We start from the raw sequence: 21,071 nt of genomic DNA, 5'->3' as shown, positions 1-21,071 counted from the left end.
TGCACCCTGGCTCTGTTTTGCACAGCCCCACACTCCACACACGGCCGCCGGCCCTGAGGGGAGCAGAGGCACCTCAAGGAGCTCCCAGGTGACTCAAGAAGGAGCAGCGAAAGCAGCCAAGTGGGAATTTGATCTCTCCACAAGCTGAAGGCTTTGGAGGGCCCTTTGAGGGCTCCACAAGCAGGCTGTGCTGGAGCCCTCAGGCTCCTGGGCAGGGGAGATGCTCTGGTGCTGGGCAGTGCTGTGTGCCCACCTCCCTCACACCGCGCCTCAACCACTGGGACACTGCTTCCTTAAGGGAAGCACTGCCAGCTCTTCCAAAGTGCAGTAGGACTTAGGAACTGTCCACGGTTCAGGTTACCTTTTCTTTCTCTTTATTCACCTCTACAGTGCTTCATATTTTCTTCTTCCATGCTTGCCAGCACTGTGAATGTTTAAGGACCACTGGCCTTTTTAACCAATCTTAAAAGAATATACCTCACCCAAACACCTAATTGAAGGAAAACCAAGCACTTTTATTTGCCTAATAGTGATTAAGACCACTTGTGAGAATCTGAAAATAGCAGGACAATGAAAAATGTACATACACTGCTCAGAAATTTTCTCAGAAAAATAAATTACAATTCACTTAGATGACAACATTCTGCAAGGCTTGGGTTTGCTTGTTTGTGTGGGTTTTTTTCCTGTATTTAAATCACTGAAGTTTCAACACAGGTGTGCTGAATTTAGTTTTACGCTAATTTAATATCAAAACACTAACTTTAATCTAATTCACTTGAAAAGTAAGCATCCACAGAAGGGCTCCACTTGTGTCCAAATGCAGATATAAACTGGCTTTGCATTTTTTAGCTCCCTTAAATTTCCTGTTCATATGTGATAGCAGAGGCCCAAGTTGACTCCTAAAATGGGAACATATTATTCCTTTTCCCTTTTACACGCTTCATTTCTTCCCAGTGCAGGTATGTACATCTTTCACTCTGTTTCTTTGGGATACTTTGTTTTAGCACCTTCCTCAGGACACAGCGGGGTTAGTGTTTACCAAAGCACCACTCAGAGCTGGAGGCCCCTGCAGGGCCAGCAGGGCCTGATCAATCCCCGTGTGCCGGAGCAGCATCTCAACCTCCCATTCCCCACCCCTGGAACAAGAAATTCTACACCATGACAGCTAACTCTTTAGCAAAGTTCACCTCAAACCCTCAACCTCAAGTGTTAAAAAAGAAAAGCCCTTAAATGATACAAGTTATTACATTTAATCCCTTTGGGGGAAGTGGGGAATGATTTTGTGATTAAGGACCTACCGTGGGGCTCAAGAGAATTAGTTCAATTCCAGACTCTGAAACAAGCTTCCAGGTTCCCCTGGGAAAGCCTATGCAATCTCCTATCTCACATGGACACCAGCAGGGCAATTTGTAAGTGTGTGCAGCCCTCAGACATTGTAGTACCAACAGCTAAATAAATTCATAGTTAGGAGTTAGGTGAGGTTCAATAATTTTGAGGGCTAGTTACCTATTCAACGATGGCACTACCATTACACTATCACTTACCACAAATCATTCTTAAAAATTGGTATTACAATCTTGAAGAATAGTAAGCTACATTATTACTTACTCCTGGGCTGACAGGTAATTCCTAAGGGTTTAGTTAATGTATTAATGAAAATGATGAATGAATGAAAAAACCTGTAAGATAAAAATAAATTGGCAGGTCTTACAGAAAGACACCACTTAGTTCTCAAGCACAGGACTATTTTCTATGGTTTGCACTGCACAGAAATTTTGTTCCATTAAGATTTATAGTTAGTGTTGTTTCTTGGGAAAAAAAAAAGAAGAATTTATCTAATTCATAGAATGAATAAATTTAATAATGAAAACTCATCTGACAATGAGTTGTGATAGAGAAAATCCAGCAAGCACTATCAGAAAAACATAATACTGAAGTCACTGTGTAACCTTCTAGACAGTGAAGTGCTGCACTACACAATGCACTGTGATGACATTAGACAGTTTGCCTTGCAAAAAGAACAAAACAATTTAATTACTCTGATATACTGATAACACATACTAGTCATGTTCTCTGCTATTCACTACCAGTGAAAATTTTCTCCTACTATTATGAAAAAACAGCTGTCACACACTAGAAATACAAAGCAAAAGCTACTTCACATTTTTAAGACATGGCAATAATTTTAAAATTTCACTCATTTCTGCAAAGGTGCTGTGCCTATTATGGTTGCGGGTAATAATGTATTTAATGCATTACAAAAGTTACTTTCAGTAACAGACATATACTTCACATACTTCTAAACTATTTTCTGCAGGAAAACAATAGTCACTCTCAGAAGTTGGAAAAATCCACATAAAATTTCAAGATCAGCATTCCTGGCATGTTTGTTTATGTTCAATTCATAATTTTGAATCTATTTAATCTTAATATTAAATATTTTGGCAGAGCAACTGCCATTTATTTTGTATGTATTAAGTCCATGTATACTTGTTATTTTCATAGAATGGATGTTAAAAATGTTTAAATCTGATATTTGATTGGAATGTATTTAACTACAAATTAAGGCAGTTCTTCACATTATTTTACTTCACTGCCTTTCTAATTATAATTATTTCATTTTTTCCCTTTAATTTCCCCACTGTTGTAATTTCAACTTACAATAGAAGTTAAAGCAGTTGAAAATTAAAAATATCCAATAGCAAGCAAATTCAGCGTTCAAGAGCCTGATATAAAACTGTTTCAAACTCTCAGTTAACAGATCAGCAATTCACACCAACAATTCTTGGTCAGTGTCTTCACTTCATCTCTCTAAGGTAAAATGCAGAAACGACTGAGGGGTTTTCCATGAATTAAGAGAAATTCCATTCATCTTACCCAACATGCAGAGAAAACCAGGTCTGATGAGACCTGCCCATTCTAATCTGAATAGTCTGATGAAGTTCAAACACAAGCTGAAACTGGTGGCAACTGTGTAAAACACATAACTTTATTCTGTGACTGTTTACAACTTGAATTTAAAATCACAAAGGTGCAGCAGTGACATTCATTAACATTTGTTTTAAAGGAAAAGCCTTCTTAAAATTTTCATTTTTCGCAGATGACAGAGGGTGTGATCGTGGTTACAGGACTTCCACTATTCTCAGTGCTGCCAGCAGTGTCTTCTTAGCTAAAGCTCCCCATTGGTGCTGCAGTGGTTTAACATGAATGGCTGTGACAAAATATAACAAATACTGCAAGGCAGCTGTAGTTTCTGCATTTGGTCATCCTCCCCACATCTGCTTACATCTAAAAATCAATCCCCTCTTTCATCAGTGAAAGGTTAATTGCCACCTTAATGTTTCATTTTACTGTGTTATCAACCCTAATGATTTGATATACACTTTTGTGTGTTCTATGTCCTTGTGGTGTCTCACCCCGAAAGGGAAAGAATCAGGCAGTCGCCCATGGCTGGATTGGAATGAGGAGTCAGAGATACCACAAAAACTCACAAAATTTTATTAGTAAGTTAAACACTTGGCATGAAAACCAATTTATTTATTCCCTTCTAGTATAAACACATGGTGATGGAGTTTTGAGTATGGGGTAAAGAGGGGGAAGGGGAAGGGGAAGGGGAAGGGGAAGGGGAAGGGGAAGGGGAAGGGGAAGGGGAAGGGGAAGGGGAAGGGGAAGGGGAAGGGGAAGGGGAAGGGGAAGGGGAAGGGGAAGGGGAAGGGGAAGGGGAAGGGGAAGGGGAAGGGGAGAATTATTTTCAATATAGAAACAGTACTTTTCAGGCTAACATGGGCTTGAAGGAAAATGGCTGGTGTTTTCATTATTTAAATTAAAAGTTCTTTAAATAATTATTTAAATTATTTAAGTTCTCCAGCTAGAACAAATGTCAGTTGTCAGCATCAGGTTCTAGGCAGAAATGATTTACAGTTATTAAACCAAACAGTTACAGGGCTTTGTCACTCACCTGGTGGCAAAAGGCAGGTGTCCTCCAAGCTGTGGCCATTTTGCAGGTTGATGTCAAGAACATCCCAGAACTCCAAACCTTTTAACAGGTGCTAAAAGAAGAGGTCAAGGAATATCCTTTGCATCTGAGAGCCCTGTTTGGAAATAGTTTTTGTGTTTTATTGTCAACTGCTTTAAAACAAACAGTAAAATCCACCTTTGTTTGTACAGGACACTCCTTTAACTGTGGAGGTCTAAAACCACCAGGCTTATGAAATGCCTGAAAACAGGTAACTGAAAGCAGATATAGCAATGAGCACTGCAGCCAAAGCTGTGGCACCACAGCCCAACAGCTACAAATGCCTTGGCCTCTCTCATTCAGTGCCCTACTTTAAAAGATGTACAGGCACTGAGCTACCAGTCCCATAGGTATTAACAACAGAGCACACTGACCTGCAGTGTTACTAATCATAGCATGAGCACACTACAAAGTCAAACTCTCTGATAATGATGTTAACCTGCACACAAGTTAAAACAAACTGACAAATGAAGTGCAATTGGTATGAAAAGTTAAAGCCAGATTTTATTTCATGACAAACAGATGTCATCTGAGGCTGGTTCTAAGCAAGGATTTAATCCATTACCATAATGTAGGTCACTAATTTTGATAGAGTTTGTGTCTAGTATTCATCCAAGGAATCAGACTCAGCACATCAATAGCTGTCAAGAGTGTACATGTAGTTTCTTTTTATACCAGCCTTTAATAAAAGAAAATAATCCAATTAAGCAGATGTCACAATATTTTTCTGCTGACTTCCCCATAATTTTCAATCATTAAAGGAGTATTTAATTTACAACAAAACATTATACTGTAATCCTATGCATCCAAGAATATTCATGTTTAAAACCTGAACCGCCCTCACCGTTTCTGCCGCCCTTCTGGTTTCCCCATGAGCTTCAGTAACTCAAAAGAATTGCAACCAACTTGGCAACTAAAAAAGAAAGCTTTGTAGAATGGGAAAAGTTCACAACAGGGGAGGAAAAAAAGCATTCTAAAATAGCCAGGTGTTCACCTCAACCCATACCAACTTCAAACAGATGCAAGGACAGTAGCTGAATCTGATTTCAGACTAAGGACATGAAAGATGAGTTTTATGTTCTTATGCTTTTATAACATTAGAACGAATTCATTTTTAGATAAAGAATAGTATACTCCCCTACTCTCCAATTCTTTCACATAAAATTTGCTCTGAAAATAGCATGGCTGAGTTCCACTCTTTCAACTGTTATTTGATCACTGCCAAATATTTGCAAGTTCAGATTTTTCCACATCTCACCCATCTACTTGATTGTAGTTCATGTAGTATCTACTATGTTTTGTTCTACTTCTATGAATAAATGTACTGTGGCAAGGGATCAAGTCAGCCATGGAAACAGAAAAAATTACTTTAAAATATGAAACTGAAAGAGTGCTGGAAGAAGACCCCTGGCAGCCTTTCACCCAAGTCAAGGTTTAACCCGAGGAAAGAATGACTAGCCTAAGACAGCAATACTGCTTGGCAGCAGAGGAGGTGAAGGCGTGTTCAGGGTGTGGATGGCAGTGCCTGTCCATGGCCTTACATCCTCAGGAGATTGTGTCTTCAACTTCAGGTGAAGGATGAGTTTGTTCAATAAGTCTGAGTCTAAATAAACAGAGGTGGTGAGCAACTCTTCAAAAGAAACTAGAAGCACAAGTAGAAACCTGTGAGAATCTCACTATCCTCTTATCACAAGGGCATTGAAGAATTTCCTGTAGAGTGGTTCTACAGACAAAATGACACCAATATTCCAAGTGTGTAATTTACATATGTGGTTGGGTGGGGACTTTTTTTGAGGTATTCTTCTGAATTTTAAACTTTTAATTAAAATAAGTTTATACGCCACTATATTACTGAATCCTGTTAAACCAAGAGTTGCATTTTATTTTGATGGATATCACTAACTAAAATGCATTTCTGTGTACAGGGCTATTACAGCTTAAATCCTCAACAGCATTAGCAGATGATCAAACACTTTGCAACAGTAAACTGTGAGAGAGCAATTCCCCATCAGGGATATGTGCATATGTCTTTAGAACATGTCTAATTTTGTGAAGAATATCTGCACATACTGCAGGATGCACACGGCTGTTAATAGACACACCAGCATTTAACCACAAACTTTTGATCTCTAGTGCCTGTTATCTATTTACAGATTACTTCTTATGTATAAACAAGCTTATATCAGATTTAAAAGTTGCTCGAAGTTGTATTTCAAAGGGAAAAAAACAAATACCTTCAATTATCTGGTAGTTGCAGGGTCACTTACTGGGTTCAACTCCAACCAATCCAAATATTTTCCTGCTTGTAAAAGAAATAAGTCTCATGTCCAGGGGCACACTGCACATCTCACAGCTCCCATGCTAGGCAGATCAGCTGTCTAGTGTGAAACCCTGGTACACTCAGCAGATCTGTTCCCAAGAGCTTTAACTAAGAGAGCATCCTGCACAGGCACATGATGATGTGCTACAGAGAAGAGAGAGATGGCTTTATCAAACTGGTGTTTTCATTGACTTTGCACTTCTCCAGGCAGATAGAAAAATACACCTGTTAAGTCTGTGCAATATACCAGAGTGAGATGTTTGAAGCTCAGTATTGACCCAGCCCTCCTGTAGCTGCAGAAATTAGTTTTGATTTAGAACCAGTATATGAACTCAATTTGAAAAAGAAATGAAAAGCTGTAAGTTCTTCTTCCCCCATCAAATTATTATTGGTCAGTTTTAACTTTAGATCATGAACAAGATAAAGATTCTCAATTCTACACAAAGTCTTTCACAAACATCTACACCCAAACCAATAGGATTTGTGCAGATTTTTTCTTAATTTCAGAATACTTTTAACTAAAGAATGGGCAGTCACTTTTGCTCCAGGAAAAATTGCACTTTTGTTACTGTGTTCCTGACACATGAAAATACGTGAAATTTATAAACTTACAATACAAAGTTCTGAAAAAAATAGAGCTAAATCTTAAAAAGCATTTTTATTTAGTTACATAGAATCAACACAAGAAACTGAAATTATACTTAGGCAATTACTATATAACTTCCTATCATTTAATCATTATATGTGAGCTTGTTAAATGCATTTTATGCCATGTAAGCAGCAATCCAGGACAGACATTTAATCACTACATGTATTATGCATTATTGGAAATTAATTCAGTGAACTATTTCAAAGCTGTCTCATTTTAACTAGGTCAAATGCTGTTACCCAGAAGTGCAATGAATCTGTGTTTAAAATTTAAATGCATTGAAAGAAATTTAAAGTGAGATTCTGAATGGAGAATATTTTAAGCAACATCTCTCAAACAACCTAAACTTTCTCTAGATAGAATAATGAAGTCTGATTACAGGGCAAGAGGAAAATGTTATGGTGAGTTGTTCAAGAATACAAAACAGTCATTTAACTTCTTGGAGTGCAGGTGCGAGATCTGATTTATTTGAGGTATGTTATTTTCACCTCATGTTCAGGTTCCTGTAAGTGATTGCCTACAATTCTAGAATAATGTCCTGAAGAAAAGAGAAGTTGTTTATATCAAACTAAAAGTCAGTGTCCCTGTTTCCCATTGCTGTGCTGTTGCCATCCTCTTGTACCAGAAGCCACAAGTACCAAGCCCAATGCTGATCTGTGAGGAACCCACAGAACAATGTGTTCTTTGGTCAGAAACACCTTCTACAAAAAGGGAGGTATCTGTGATCTCTATTTTAAACTATGCAGAAAAGAAAGTATTTGTTATAGTAGGAAGTTGTAATATACATCAGAGGAAGATTTTTAGTTTATGATTCCTGCTTGATCACATTTTAGTGCTAGCATGCATAAATATTAAAATTTATATTTATAATCTGATTTAATCTCATCATCCTAGCATACTGAGGAATATTCAGCTGAAAAAAATACTGTGTGTTATGAACTATTACATTGACATTACTGTAATTTTGTTAGTAGCCTGTTTTTTTGCAAAAATACTTAAGATAGCACAAAAATTAAGACTAGCAATACATATGCTCTGAGGATTGATGCTGAATGTTAACCTTTAAGAATTTTACTGATAACTTAATTTTAGTCATTTAACTTGGAAGATTACATTTCTTAGCAATGTGGAGAGATGAAAGTCACAAATTCCATTTGCTTCACCAACAAAAATGTTTGTTTACACTGATCCTGAAATTATGAGTGGAACAGTAGATAGTCAAATTCCATTTGCTCCACCAACAAAAATGTTTGTTTACACTCATCCTGAAATTATGAATAGAACAGTAGATAGTCAAGCAAGAATTTATTTTTTTTTTATATAGGAATACCAACTTACCTACTTTTTTAAGCAGTTCTAAAAGTGTTTCACAACCTGCAGAAAAAAAGCCACATATTTGCTTTAAAACAACTGAAAACAAATTAATTTCTAAGCTTTGCTATTTAATAGTTAAAAAAAATTGTAAGTCAATTTACAACCTGCTCCAATTATCCCACATGATCTTTGCATTTCAGACACATGAACCAACACAGTTGAAGCAGCTGTAGCTCTATCTGGATTCCTGTGCCTAAACATTTCAATAGATCACTAAACCGTGATAGTGGCAGAGAATTTCTAACTCTCATTTGAAGAGATTATGTACTGCTACACATGTGGAACACGTCACGAACCAAAAGAGAGAATCTCTGGTGTAGTTCCAGTCATATGACTATCACAAGGAGATAAGTCAAATTTGGAAGTCAGTGAGGAGGAAGGGAATTAAATATTGCAAAAGATATTGCCTAGATGCATAAGAAATTTTAAAACTAACTAGAAGTTTTAAGATGATCCAGAAACATTAAATAGGCATGATCTTCAAACATTATCTACATATTTGCAGGGTCACATTTCTGAACTGGGTACCACCTATCTATGTAATTACCATCTCTGTAACAGAATTAGCCAAACTCTTTAATAGAAACCTACTTTTCTTCATTGCTGGTGGCAGCAATGACAGTCAGAAGGTGTCTCATTTTTTCTGCATCTGTTGGTAAAACTACATGTATAGCTTCTCTCTACAATCACCCCTGGTGTAGCCATCTGCAGTCAACTGGAAAATCAATTAAGGAACAGCACAGACTGCAAAACTGTACTAGAACGTCACCAAGTTTCACTACTTTACTGCTTAACAATGCTGCTAAAAATGATAAAAACAGTTCCTTAAAGAAGTGGTTTCCCCCCTCACTTTTCATTTCCCCTGAGTATATTTGTTAGACATGTAAAAAATGCTAAGAAACATAGCTGGTTAAACTGGGCTGTAAACTTCTCAGAATTATTCTTCTGAGAGCAGCCCATTAATCTATTCCAACCCACAGAACATTACTTTTGTAGCATTTTCTCCTGAACTGTTTTCCATTTTGATGCTGGGACTCCAAGGGAAGGCAGAGCGACTAGGAAAAGCCACCAGACTACAGCCAGATATTGGAGACTAACCAGGAACATTTTTAACCTGTGCTATAAAACAGCTTTCATAAATACTTTTAAAGCTGTGTTGAAAACATACCCACAATAGACATACACCAATGTAGGAGTCATCAGAAATGAGCTTGCTTGCCTATCTCCAACAGAAGCCACCTCCCAGTTTTTTTGGGATATGCAAAATCTACACACAGCAGACCAAAGGCCAAAAGTACAAGCAGATTTATATTGTTGTATTCAGGCAAAATTTGCATAACGAATCTACATCACTACTTGGCTAAGCTACTATTATTATTAGATACTATTAAATATGATTATTTGCTTAAGTTTCCCTCACCTTGATTTAAAGGCATGGTGCATTTTGAAAAGATTTCTACTAGAACAGGTAAGAATATGAGTTTAGGTATATGTTACCAGAAGTGAATTTTAAAAGCTAGACTAATCCAAAGTATTAAACAGATAAAATAAGCATATTTAATAGATTTTCACACTACATTTGTTTTGTAAAGAGTGCCATATCGACTAGAAGTAATGTACTATTTTTCCTTCACCACTCCTCATTAACAAACTCTAGGGAGATGTGAAAAGGTCAGACTTCCTTCTTTGGGTTAGTCTAAATTACTGAATGCCTTATAACACACTTAGAGCCGCTCAGTCAGCGCCTCCTGACAGTGCTTAAATACAACATAAAGTACACGGACATCACAACAGTCAGAGCAGAAATTTGCAGCCACAGTGGGACATTTTAATCCAAACTTTATGCTTACACAAGATGCTTCTAAGGCTTTTGCTGCATCCATTTTTCCCTTATGTAAAGAGGTACTGAAAAGTGTACAGCAGCAAGTGCCTTCATTAAACATCAGCAGCTAGAAGTGACTTCTGCATTAAGGGAATAGAAATTTAGCAGAAAAAACACCCCTTTGCATTCCAGCTGGTCCTCAGAGATCAGAGGGGCTGGGTGTGACCAGACTTGACTTCTGATTAGAATCAATTCAGCACTATAGGTCTGGTTGAATTCAATAAGAACTTCCATGATTACAGGTTCATAAATAGTACAGTTTATTGAAGGAAAGCAGGTTCAGGATTGCCAATTATAAGGGCATTAACAATGGATTTTGTTTTTTAAAGGTACTGATAACCTGAATACAAATAATTAAATATAAAGAATCCATTTAAAATCTGTATTTATTTAGAAACAGTGTTTTTCCTCAGAAGATGATTAACTAAAAATCTCAAGAGAAATTATTTCCCACTTCTGTGGTATAGCAGCAATACTACAGAGAGAAAAGCAAGAGAAGTTTACTTAACAGAGGTATTGCCATGTTATTTCAGGATATGCTCTTCTGGAAGCAGGTATAGGATGGAACTATGTGAGAAAAAAGCTATAATTAGATTTGAGTGCTTGTGGTTATTTTGTTTGTTTTTCATAAGAAGCACTTACTAGGCTGGAAGGAATCCTTGTTATACAAAAGTAGCAACAACTTTAACCCTACAGGACAAGCAGACAACTAAATGCAAACAACCCTCACAGTAGCTGCTGTGAATAGGATCTCAGCCTGAACACAAAAATGGCCAAAATGATGGCTGGAAACAACAAGAAATACAGCAAGAAATACAGCATATCCTGGCAGCCAGCAGTGTACATGGCTCATCATTTCAAAAGCCAACAAACCTCCTACTCCGGTGTCTGGCACAAAGCAGGCTGTGAGCAGAGCAGTTCAAACAAGTGATTTGATGCCAGCTCTCAGAAGCTGCCACAGGAATGCAGGTGTTGCAGCACCACAACCTGTCCCACTGTGCTCTGCACCCATCACAGCTGCTGGGAACAGCTCAGGGCTACCCCACTCAGAGGTGGCAGCTGCCAGCCAGGGAGGGAGATAGGGACATACCCAGGGGAATGACCAGGCACACAGGAACAGTGGCCCTCTCAAGGTTTGCCTGCCCACAGCACAGATTCCACACCACTACCTCCTAAAGAAATTAAACAAATCCAGATTCCAGTCTTGGCTTCTCCACATTGTCAGTAACAAACAGTTTGATTTTCCTATGAGCCTATATTGTTATGGTCTAATGTTTTTGGCATAAATCTAAGATTTCAAAGAAAAATGTCCTTGTTCTAAACAGTTAACTTTCCACCTGAAAGTCAGTAAGACAGTGTTGTCACTCTATTATCATACCAGGAATGACATTTGAAGGACTAAAGCAGCCTTGCAAACAAGGCAAAATCAGATGAATACATCTGTTCCCTGATAGCTTTTAGAAAACCAAATACAATGTGTACGAGAATGTGGGGATTAAGAGGCTGAGACTGTACTGGGGAATTAAATGGGAAGGACTAGAAAATGGAAAAGCTGAATACATATGGTTCAAGACTGAGCAAGAATCCATATCCTATTTTTAAAAAGTGACAAAAAGGTGAACAAGAATCTGATGAGGGAGTTTCTTGTGCTAAGTGTAAGTAAATTTGGCAGAAAATAATTTCCCTTGCATTCCAGCTGGTCCTCAGTTATCAGAGGGCTGGAGGTGGCTGGGCCTAATTTCTGAGTAAAAGCCAGTTTGGGACACTAAGTAAATGCAGAGCCAGTTCAACACTACAAATTCAGTCACCTTCCAAAGGAACTATCATGGCCTGATTCACAACTAGCAAATTATTGAAGCAGCAGAAATGCAGATTCTTATTGGATTGCTGGCAGTGATTTGATTTCTTGCCCAGAAACTGATGTATCTCTCGTGTGACAGGTGTGTAAAGAAGAACAATAAGCTAAATAAGAGATTAAGTTATTCTGAATAAAAGAAGCCAGTCTTCTGAAGTGTTAGATGGAATACGACAGTGAAGTTTCACCACACCTTCTGTAAGTACCTAAAATTATAAAAAATCTCATTCCAGTTGCAGAAAAATAGCAGAGGAACACAAATTTGCTTTACAGTCTACCAGAATTCAAACCATTTATAGCATCTCAAGACATAATTTATCATGTTCAATGTGGCAGAACAAGTTTCATACTACACTTCTAAGAAATGAAAATGAATCTTCTATTGAATCAAGATACACACACAAAGTCAATATTTCTACACTTTACTTACATTGTGTAGCGATGATCCTCTGAACTTCTTAACTTCATTCAGTTGTCTAACAAAAGACATTCTCTTTCCTACAGAATATGCATCTATTTGATGAAGCTCATCTTCCAGGATAAACTTTAAAATATTTTCTATAAGCCTGCTACCAAAAAAAAAAAAAGAAAGTAATGGAGTTTTCTGATCAGATTTTTTTTTGTTGTCTATACCAAGAAGTCCTGAGTATGGATCTTCTTACAGAAAAATCCCAGTCTCTTGATAAGATTTAAGCTTTAATCTTCCAAAATCAACTCAAAAAAGGAATATAAAGAATGTAAACACTATCATTGTATCACTAAATGCAAGTTAGGATTACATTTGTCAAACTTACTGCAGTAAACAGATTTATAAAAATACAGGATTAGTAAAGGCAAAAAGACTGAATATGTAACAGTCTTAAAAATTATCACAGAATCTCTGAAATAACATATTGCCTCAAGAGGGAGGGATTGTTCAGAGGAAAATGAGTATGAGAAAGGATGTGTAAGCTAAAAAATACAGACGGCCAGAAAAGCAATCAAACTAAGAAACAAGTGACCCATCCTAATTATCTCTGATAGCAGATGCTGCCAACAGATGCTCTCACATTATGCTCCAAGTACAGCTGTGAGAATCAGAAATAGATACCAAAGATGCTAAACTCAGGAAGATGCATTCCTTGCACCTTGAGATACTTGAGACAGCACTCTAAACTGAAAAAGCATGATTCTTGCAACCACCTCTGCCTTGTGAAGCAATCCAAGAGTACACCCAGCCCTTTTGCTTAGGCTGTTAATTTTCAGGCTTCACACGTGTTGGCAGAAAAAGATATCAAGGGTTACTAACAGATGCACTAACCCTAAGAAACAGTTTATTTAAGTCATAGCTGTAGTGCCATGACAGTTACATTGCCTTGCCTCATTTATCTTGCCTAGTCAACAGAGTTGTACAGTAGACAGTAAAACCTATTTGGGGGGGAAAAATTCCAAGCATTTTTAACAGTCCAAGTTTTACATTAGAAACAATAAAGGAATTATAATTTACTTAAGTATCTCAAGAGTTACAGATCTTGGAATTTTTTTCCTGATGTAGGTTCAGCCTCTAAGTGTCACAAATCATTGAAGTTTGAATAAAAAACAGCTTTATGATATCTGTATCTGTTATATAAACCTAATAGCTGGAGCAATGTAAAAGACCAGAGGAAATCTGCACATCAGCAAGTTCACATAAATATAAATAGCTTAATGCAAAGAATAACTTTCTGATCCTTTCAGGATGCTAAAAATCCACAAGGGCTACACAGAGAACTCACTTTTTCAGAGCAACATCCAGTTTCCTGGGGTCTGATTAATTTAAGGATCTACAAACTGCAAGAGTACAGTTGTAGAAAGGAAGAAAACACCTACTTCCCATACTCCATTTTTTGATTCAGTGAAACTCCAATGCTAATATAGGCTATAGTCTTTGTCAACAGCCAGAAAAAACACCATTGAGGTGTTCTGCCTTCCCACATGGAAGACATAATCCAACCACCACGAGTATCATGTTTTTTTCTGGTTTTTACACTGCAAAATTGGTATAAACTAACTAGGCAAAACTATAAGAAGCTGGACTCAAACACTCTTAAGAAAATAATAGGCCATCATTTACATTCAGTGAGCCATCACCAAAGCAAAAGAAATGCATGAATTTCTAGAATACACAAATTTTTGTAATTATGCTTAAACCAATAAGAGCAAAATTACTGTAAATCATATTTTCGTGATTTTCCTTTTAAGAAACAGACGGAGAGAAATTAGACCAGATCCCAACCCTGAGAGCACTGCAGCGCCTCTGCTTTAAGCAACACGAAATTCTTACTGGACTACAGAATAGAATCCAGGCTCCAGTACCAGTGAGCTGAAAACAGATGGCAGCGCACAGAGCCCGGGTCCCTGGAGAGCTCGCTAATCGAGTCACTCAGTAACTCAGAAAGCTTTCATTCAGCAAACAGACCAGCTCAGTCACCTCTGCAGCCCAGCTGGGCCAGCAGCAGGCAGGGCTGTGGGATCCTGATGGCTGATCCCGGCATGTCCCGTGGGACGCTCACAAAGAAACCCAACCTTTCAGCGCTGCTTTTGGCTGACCGGGATTTCGGCTGTTGCCTCCAGCAGGCGATTGCTGCCGCTGGAGCACAGCGGGGCCACACCGCCGCTGCTGTCCCTGCTACAAACCCTGTCCCCCCGGGGCCACACCGCTCCTGCAGCAATGAGCCCGAGGGACGGGGACAAGGGCCGATGTGTGGAAGCACCTCACACCCCTTCTGCCAGAGATACATGCCCCACACCCAGAGACAGATGTCTTCCTGCCCCAGTGCCATCCTCCTGCACAGAAACCCTGATGAACTGAATTGCCTGTGTAGCATACTCAGCCTGCTGCTCGTGTCTGTAGCTTGCAAGAGCTTTGCCTGGCCCTGCTGAGGAGATCCCAGGTCAGTCTTGCTGGGCCTGTTTTCAAAAGCAGCCTTTAAATCTGTGCAGTGGCTCTTGCAAGCGCCTGGGCGAGCAGCCTGGCCGTGCTGGAGCGCTGGCTGGTGCCTGCGAGTGGGAGGGTGTAGAAAAGCCCCCGAATGAACAAGTGTAGAGGTTGACCCTGGCTGTCTTGAAGGAAGAATATTGTATCTTCTTTTCTAGCTCTTCTTTTCTGCCGGGACACGTATATTGAACAGCTGTCTCAAGTGTCGTGAGGATGTTAGGAGGCGTAGAAAAGGAAAAACCCCGCTCTGCTGTTTAATAAATAAAGTTCAGCACAGCCGTGGGACAGCACGCCCGAGCCGGCCGAGCCCGCCCCTTCCCGCCGGTAGCCAATGCGAGGCGCGCTTGCTGCGGGCGAGTAGCGCGGGGCGTTGTTGCGGGGCCGGGCCGGCGGGGCGGTGCGGGGAACGGCCCGTGCTCGGTGCTCCGCCCGGTGCGCGCCGCTCCGCCCGCCCGCCATGAACTCCCTGGACCAGGCTGAGGGTGAGTGCGGCCGCTCGGAGCGGGCCCGGAGCTGCTTCTTCGGCGCGCCGGGAGCTGCCGGCTCTGCGCCCGGGCTGCCCGAGCGCGCTGCCCCGTCCCTGCGGAGCGGGACGAAGCGGCCGCGGGAGGCCTCGGCTCCCTCTGCACCGCGCTCCCGGCGCTCCTCCTCGGCCCAGACAGGCGAGCTAGGGCGGGGTTCCGGGGCCTGCTCGGCGTCCCGCGCTCGGGGCGGGCTGCGCTGCGCTGCTGCCGGCGGCCCGCGGGAGGGCCTGTGCTGAGGGCGGCTGCCCGCCCGGGGAGGAGGGGGTGCCCGCGGTTCCCGTTCGCTGCCGCTGCTCGGCTGGAGCTGATGGAAATCCTCCTGTGCTCGAGGAGCTTCTTGCCGCTCACGGCTTTTTGCGTGAGACGCGTTTCTTACGGCACCAGGCGTTACGCTGAGCCGGGGCTCCTTTCGCATTTGAAGAACGCGACCTCAAGTAGCCCCTTCTTGTCTGGGGACACTTGATGGTTTGGGTTACAAGTTCTTGGAAGTTACAGCTTGCAGAATGTCAAAACCCCGAAAGGAGTTTTCAGTGTCCAAAGACTGGCAGAGATTTTTAAAATGGACCAGTGTTCGGGAGTTAGCAGGTGTTTTGTAGCTGGCACCAGAAGTAGGCAGTGTCGACAGTAGCCGATAGTCCGGCGTTGTCAGGGCTTCGTTGCTATGCTTGTGCAATCTGAGGGTTCCCAGAAGTGTCCCCTGCTAGTCACAGCTGCCAAAAGCATCAACTCAGAGAAGATTCTTAGAGCGTGCATAGTTGAAAATAAGTTAAAACTTTCGTTTTCTTTTTTCTGAAACAGTCTTTTTTCATATTTTGTTTCAGTAATGTCTGCATTATGTGAGTGTTTTCTTGAAAGCTTTGTTGTCAATAGCCTGTTTTTATGCCTTCACGGTGCTGTTTCTCAAATAGTGAGTTTTAGTGTGGTGCCTTGTGTTCCCCCTTTCGCTTCAGTGAGTAGTTGGAGGGGTTTGTGCTTTTCAGGGAACAGTTAATTAGCTGTAATTGCCGGCGGTGGTTTAACTTCCCCAGAAGGGATGTGGAGGACAGGCCATTAACTACCCTGTTCTTGGCAGTAATTAAGACTAGTTAGCTGTTCTGTGGCTAAAGTCAAGATACTGTAATCTTCCCCCATAAATTCACCTGCAAACCACTTAGGAATAAATTCACAGTGTAGAGAGCTGCTTTTATAGTGATTATAATAGATTTATTTCTTCCAAGCTTATTCTTTAATTGTTTTATTGAGATAACTAATATAGCAATAGTTGGAAGTTGAAGTTCCACATTGATGCTGTCAGAGACTTTAGCCGAAAGTTGAGTTGATCCTAATTAAAACTTTACTTCAGGTAGAATTCTAGCTTCAGCTGGAATGTTACCAAATATTGACCTTGTTGAAAGGAGTGTAAATCTAACCTGGACTTAAGCGAAACAGCTCCTTGGAGACAATTAGGAGTATCAACTTGAAATGGATTTAATAGCAATTTTGGGTGGAAAGACCATGGGAGAATTATTGCAATAAGAAAAAAGATCTATTTTTAAAAATAATGATTGGAATAAGATCATTGGAGTAGTGTTTGCTGTGGGATTTTTTGCATATGTTTGTGTATATATATCATGATACTCAAAGTTTCTACAAAACAAAGTCATCAAAGCCACACTGCTACAATAACCCTTTGAACAGTGGCAAATGACCAACTATTTTTTAAAATTGCCATTATATTAGTATAAATATATAAAAGTTTAAGAACTGGGTGTGCATGGGGGAATTATTTTTATCTTCTACTTCGAAATATGACTAAACAGATGATCTAATTATGTTTGATACACATCTTTCCCAGATCTCAAAGCTTTTGAAAGAAGACTTACTGAATACATTGCATGTTTGCAACCTGCTACAGGACGTTGGAGAAGTAAGTTTGATGTTCCAAGGAATAAATTGTTTTTCATGCTTGTTAGATTTACCAGTGTGTATCCTTTATTTAAATTTGCTCAAAGAAAAACTTGTAGTTAGACTTGCTTTAAAATTTGTGGCATACATTCAAGCACTCTGCAACAAGTTTATACAGGATAATATACTAATATTTTAGCCAGAGTTAGAAAAATTAGGTTAAGTTTGAATTGGCTCAAGGCTGAATTATTCTGGAAATACCTGAAACAATAAGTTGTGTTTGTTTCTGTTTTATTTGGTTTTTTATTATGTTACTGAAGTTTTTTTCTTCAAGACTCAGACTTCCCAGATTGTTGTAGACTTAAACTAAATATGGCTAGGTGAGATAGTCCCTCTAAAATTGAAGGTGAAAAAGTTACAGCAGTGTGCCATAAAGGCAGCTTTGTTATGACAGGAAGGTTTGAAGGAGGGGGGAAGGCAAAAAATTCCACAGATATGCTGCCAGCTTTGGGATCACTGGTCTGTGGTGGAAACATACAACTTTGTTTTGTTTCTGAGACTGCTGAAGTTTTTCTACTCAAAGAATACAGGCTTTTTTTAGAACACATAAAATAGTATGTTTTCTCCTGAGAGGTCAATTTTGAATGAAGGAACTGAAAGAGTGACTGCTTAGAAAGCAAAACCAAGCACCACTACCACCACCTCAAACCCCCTTGTTCCAGGGCAATCAGATATTTATGTGTAGTTCTGCTGAGTTTGTGCACAACTACTTTAGGAATGCATTTGGCTTCCAAAATTGCTGTTTTCTGTCAGTTATAATTAAAAAAAAAAAATCCTGGAAACTTTTAAGCATATTTAAATGAGGTTTGCATAAATGGTATTGTATTCAGTGGCTCATGTTTTTTCCCGAATTGCTTGTTTTGTAATTCACATAAAAGAGGGACTTTCTATTTTAATTATAATGGGGTGTGTGACCAATGTTAACTTTTCTTCCTGTTATTCCTAAAAAATAAAGTATTTATATGATACAGAGAAGAAGCTCTGTATTTTTGATAATCTTTTGGAAAGATAACTCTGGTTCCTTTAAAGGACCAGGATGTTTTTACTTGACAGAATTTAGATTTTTCAGATGTACTTGTTCTGTCCAGGAAGTTTGTACAGAATCCTTAGGGTTTCACATATTAGAAGTTTCTTCGCATATTTTCATTTCTGCTTTCCAATTAGGAGCTTCTCCTACCTCAGAAGTGAGAAAAGAAATAAATGTTTAAGAGTTGCTGCTGAAAAATAAATACATTTAAATTTGAGTGACGAACACTGTTTATGACTCTCATTCTTTTCTTCATCAGTGATTTTGATAGTGGTATCAGTCTGCACAGCAACTGGGGCTTGGAACTGGTTAATAGACCCAGAGACACAAAAGGTAAGGTCAGGCTAATGCCAAATGTGCTGTGTTCCATAGCTTGGTGCTGCAGTCAGGTGGTGGATTGGAAACTGAAAGGCTGAACATATTCTCACATGAAACTGGGAGGTGATTTTTAGTCAAGCTATCAAGCTGTCTGGAATTGTTGTGGAATGTGTCCTGGGACATTGCCTGCCAAAATACTGTACTCTGAATGCTTATCTAAAGAGTTGCTCACAAGTACTTGGAAATGGCTAGGAGCAGTTTTAGTTAAGGGATCTAGGTAGCAACTTTCTGTGTGTTTTAGGAAGTATGCAGTTGGAATAACCTGATTTCTTTCCTAGGTATCATTTTTCACGTCACTTTGGAATCACCCATTTTTCACAATTAGCTGTATTACCCTAATAGGCTTGTTCTTTGCTGGAATACATAAAAGAGTGGTGGCACCATCAATGTATCCTTTGATAATGTTTGTCACGTTAAAAGTGTAGTTCCTGTAGTTGTTGAAGCCTGTGCTAATACTGCTTTTTTAGTTTTTGCTCACTGTGTGTACAAGTGTTACTTGCTTTCCTTGACACAATCCACACAGTATAGCAGCCCGATGCCGAACTGTTTTGGCAGAATATAATATGTCCTGTGATGATGTAAGTGTTAGTGCTTCATTGCCTAAATCTTCTTTGTTAAAAGAAAAAAAGGAAATAATTCAAAAGGACAGAGTCTGTTTTTCTGAACAGTACTTGTTTATACCTCAGAAAATTCTGTGTGTCTGTAAAACTGGAATGTGGAATACTTAGTATCATTTTGTGTGTTGTTTTAAACTCTCACTGTAACACTGAACTTGAAGTTTAATTGTTGGGTTCAGCATTCAGGGTTTAAACTTTGTTTTCTTTTCTGTCTTGCAGACTGGAAAATTAATTTTGAAACCTAGGCCTCATGTTCAATAAGGGCTGTCTTCCTTCATTTTTTTCCACTGCCATGGAAACCAAAAATGACCTTTTTTAAGGTAGTATGACAGCAAAAAAATTAAATGGGACTGGTTGTCACTGCCTGGGAGTAAAAGTCTTAACACAGTTGACAGTGAAAGTGTGCAATATTACTTTCTTGAATATTTATCCAAATTCTTTGTTATCACATTATCAGTGCTTTTGCTACTTCTGATTACCTCTTTTTCAGTATTAGTGTTACTTTTTTACTTCAGCTAGAACAGAACATACAGGTGAAGTATGTTAATCGGCAATGAAGTTGAACTTGAAAATGAAACCTCATTTGTGTTACGTGTCTTTCTAAGCTATTGTAAATAGCAGATTGATGCCAATGTTCAGGAAAAAAGTAAAATCTGGTGTATGGATTTTCTTGTTCTCATGAAGAGAATTGAAAGGAACGTTTGCCATTCTCCTGATGTTTTATTAGCACACTTCCTCATTGCAGCCGTCCTTGTCTCCTGGTCTCTCTTTTGGAACTGGTTTAAAGGCTCGCAGGAAGACTGACTGTTTGTGCCGGAGAAAACTGGTCTTACTGTTTAAGAACTTCGCAAATATATCAAGGATTACATTTGTCAAGTTGTGTATATAGTGCACCAGCCACTTTCCTTGTGGTCATACGTAGTTTCTTGTTTGATCTGGTTCAAAACACTTATTTTAATATTTTATTTTTTTTTAATTGTCTTAAATATGCTTATATCTTCCCAATTGTAAGTTTGTACTGTATCTAAATCCACCTGACCATTCTGAGTGGATTTTTATGCTCTGATAGTCAGAATACGAAACTGGTATTGCAAATGTGTAACTTAAGATTTGGTGAAGAAAATCTAGAGTGCCACAATAAAATAACAAAGTTTGTTATTCAGAGTGTTAACAACAAGGCGTGGATGGTATACACATAAAGTGTAACTTTTGAATAGCTAAAACTGGCAAATTTTAAGGGTTTAAGTTGTTCAAGGTGCCTTTTAAAATGTTTTGAACTCTTTAAATTGACTCTAACTGCAAAGCTCTTGCAACTTCAGTAACCCCTACTACAGGGTAGACTGGCTTTTAAAGGCAGTAATTGATGTAACTTTGTCAGTTGAAACTTAAGAATTGTCTTCTGGATTTTTTTTCCAGTAAGTCTTCTGCCCATCCATTATTTTTAACTGCTGTATATTTTGTAGGTAAATGTGTATAAAATAAAATCTTTGTATAAACAGGTGTTATCTTCTTTTGTACTGTGCAAATACA

The 21,071-nt window shown here is 39.1% G+C and overlaps 1 protein-coding gene and 1 long non-coding RNA gene across 12 annotated transcripts; one reads left to right on the top strand and one right to left on the bottom strand.

The window, feature by feature from the left end:
- Nucleotides 1-2,968: 2,968 nt before the first annotated feature.
- Nucleotides 2,969-15,446, bottom strand: LOC115496752 (uncharacterized). Of its 10 annotated transcripts, none has more exons than XR_012057680.1 (7): nucleotides 14,944-15,443; nucleotides 12,526-12,664; nucleotides 10,750-10,807; nucleotides 8,323-8,358; nucleotides 6,250-6,479; nucleotides 3,959-4,091; nucleotides 2,969-3,211 (listed from the first exon to the last, which is right to left on the bottom strand). It is a non-coding gene; the product is annotated as an uncharacterized lncRNA (long non-coding RNA). The 10 variants fall into 10 exon arrangements; XR_012057683.1 differs by having other exon boundaries at nucleotides 6,250-6,317; nucleotides 14,944-15,433; XR_003962263.4 differs by lacking the exons at nucleotides 10,750-10,807; nucleotides 12,526-12,664 and adding an exon at nucleotides 8,950-9,073 and having other exon boundaries at nucleotides 14,944-15,446.
- On the top strand, nucleotides 15,389-21,041 carry CNEP1R1 (CTD nuclear envelope phosphatase 1 regulatory subunit 1). Of its 2 annotated transcripts, XR_012057673.1 has the most exons (7): nucleotides 15,389-15,533; nucleotides 17,410-17,481; nucleotides 18,806-18,879; nucleotides 19,203-19,312; nucleotides 19,448-19,502; nucleotides 19,761-19,861; nucleotides 20,287-21,037. XR_012057673.1 is itself a non-coding variant. In NM_001198856.1 (6 exons), the coding sequence occupies exons 1-6, from the start codon at nucleotides 15,509-15,511 to the stop codon at nucleotides 19,800-19,802; spliced, it is 378 nt and encodes a 125-aa protein (NP_001185785.1). In that variant the 5' UTR covers nucleotides 15,429-15,508; the 3' UTR covers nucleotides 19,803-21,041. The 2 variants fall into 2 exon arrangements, 1 of the variants encoding a protein (NP_001185785.1); NM_001198856.1 differs by having other exon boundaries at nucleotides 15,429-15,533; nucleotides 19,761-21,041.
- The last annotated feature ends 30 nt before the right edge of the window (nucleotides 21,042-21,071 follow it).

This window comes from Taeniopygia guttata, chromosome 11, assembly GCF_048771995.1.
Source record: "Taeniopygia guttata chromosome 11, bTaeGut7.mat, whole genome shotgun sequence".
NCBI lineage: Eukaryota > Metazoa > Chordata > Aves > Passeriformes > Estrildidae > Taeniopygia > Taeniopygia guttata.
This window is presented reverse-complemented; position numbering and strand designations above follow the sequence as displayed.

Bases quoted from the DNA above. Each gene is read 5' to 3' on its own strand.
- CNEP1R1 (NM_001198856.1), top strand. From the start codon at position 15,509: ATGAACTCCCTGGACCAGGCTGAGG. The intron at 15,534-17,409 runs GTGAGTGCGGCC...CATCTTTCCCAG, and splicing joins CTCCCTGGACCAGGCTGAGG to ATCTCAAAGCTTTTGAAAGA. The intron at 17,482-18,805 runs GTAAGTTTGATG...TTTCTTCATCAG, and splicing joins TGCTACAGGACGTTGGAGAA to TGATTTTGATAGTGGTATCA.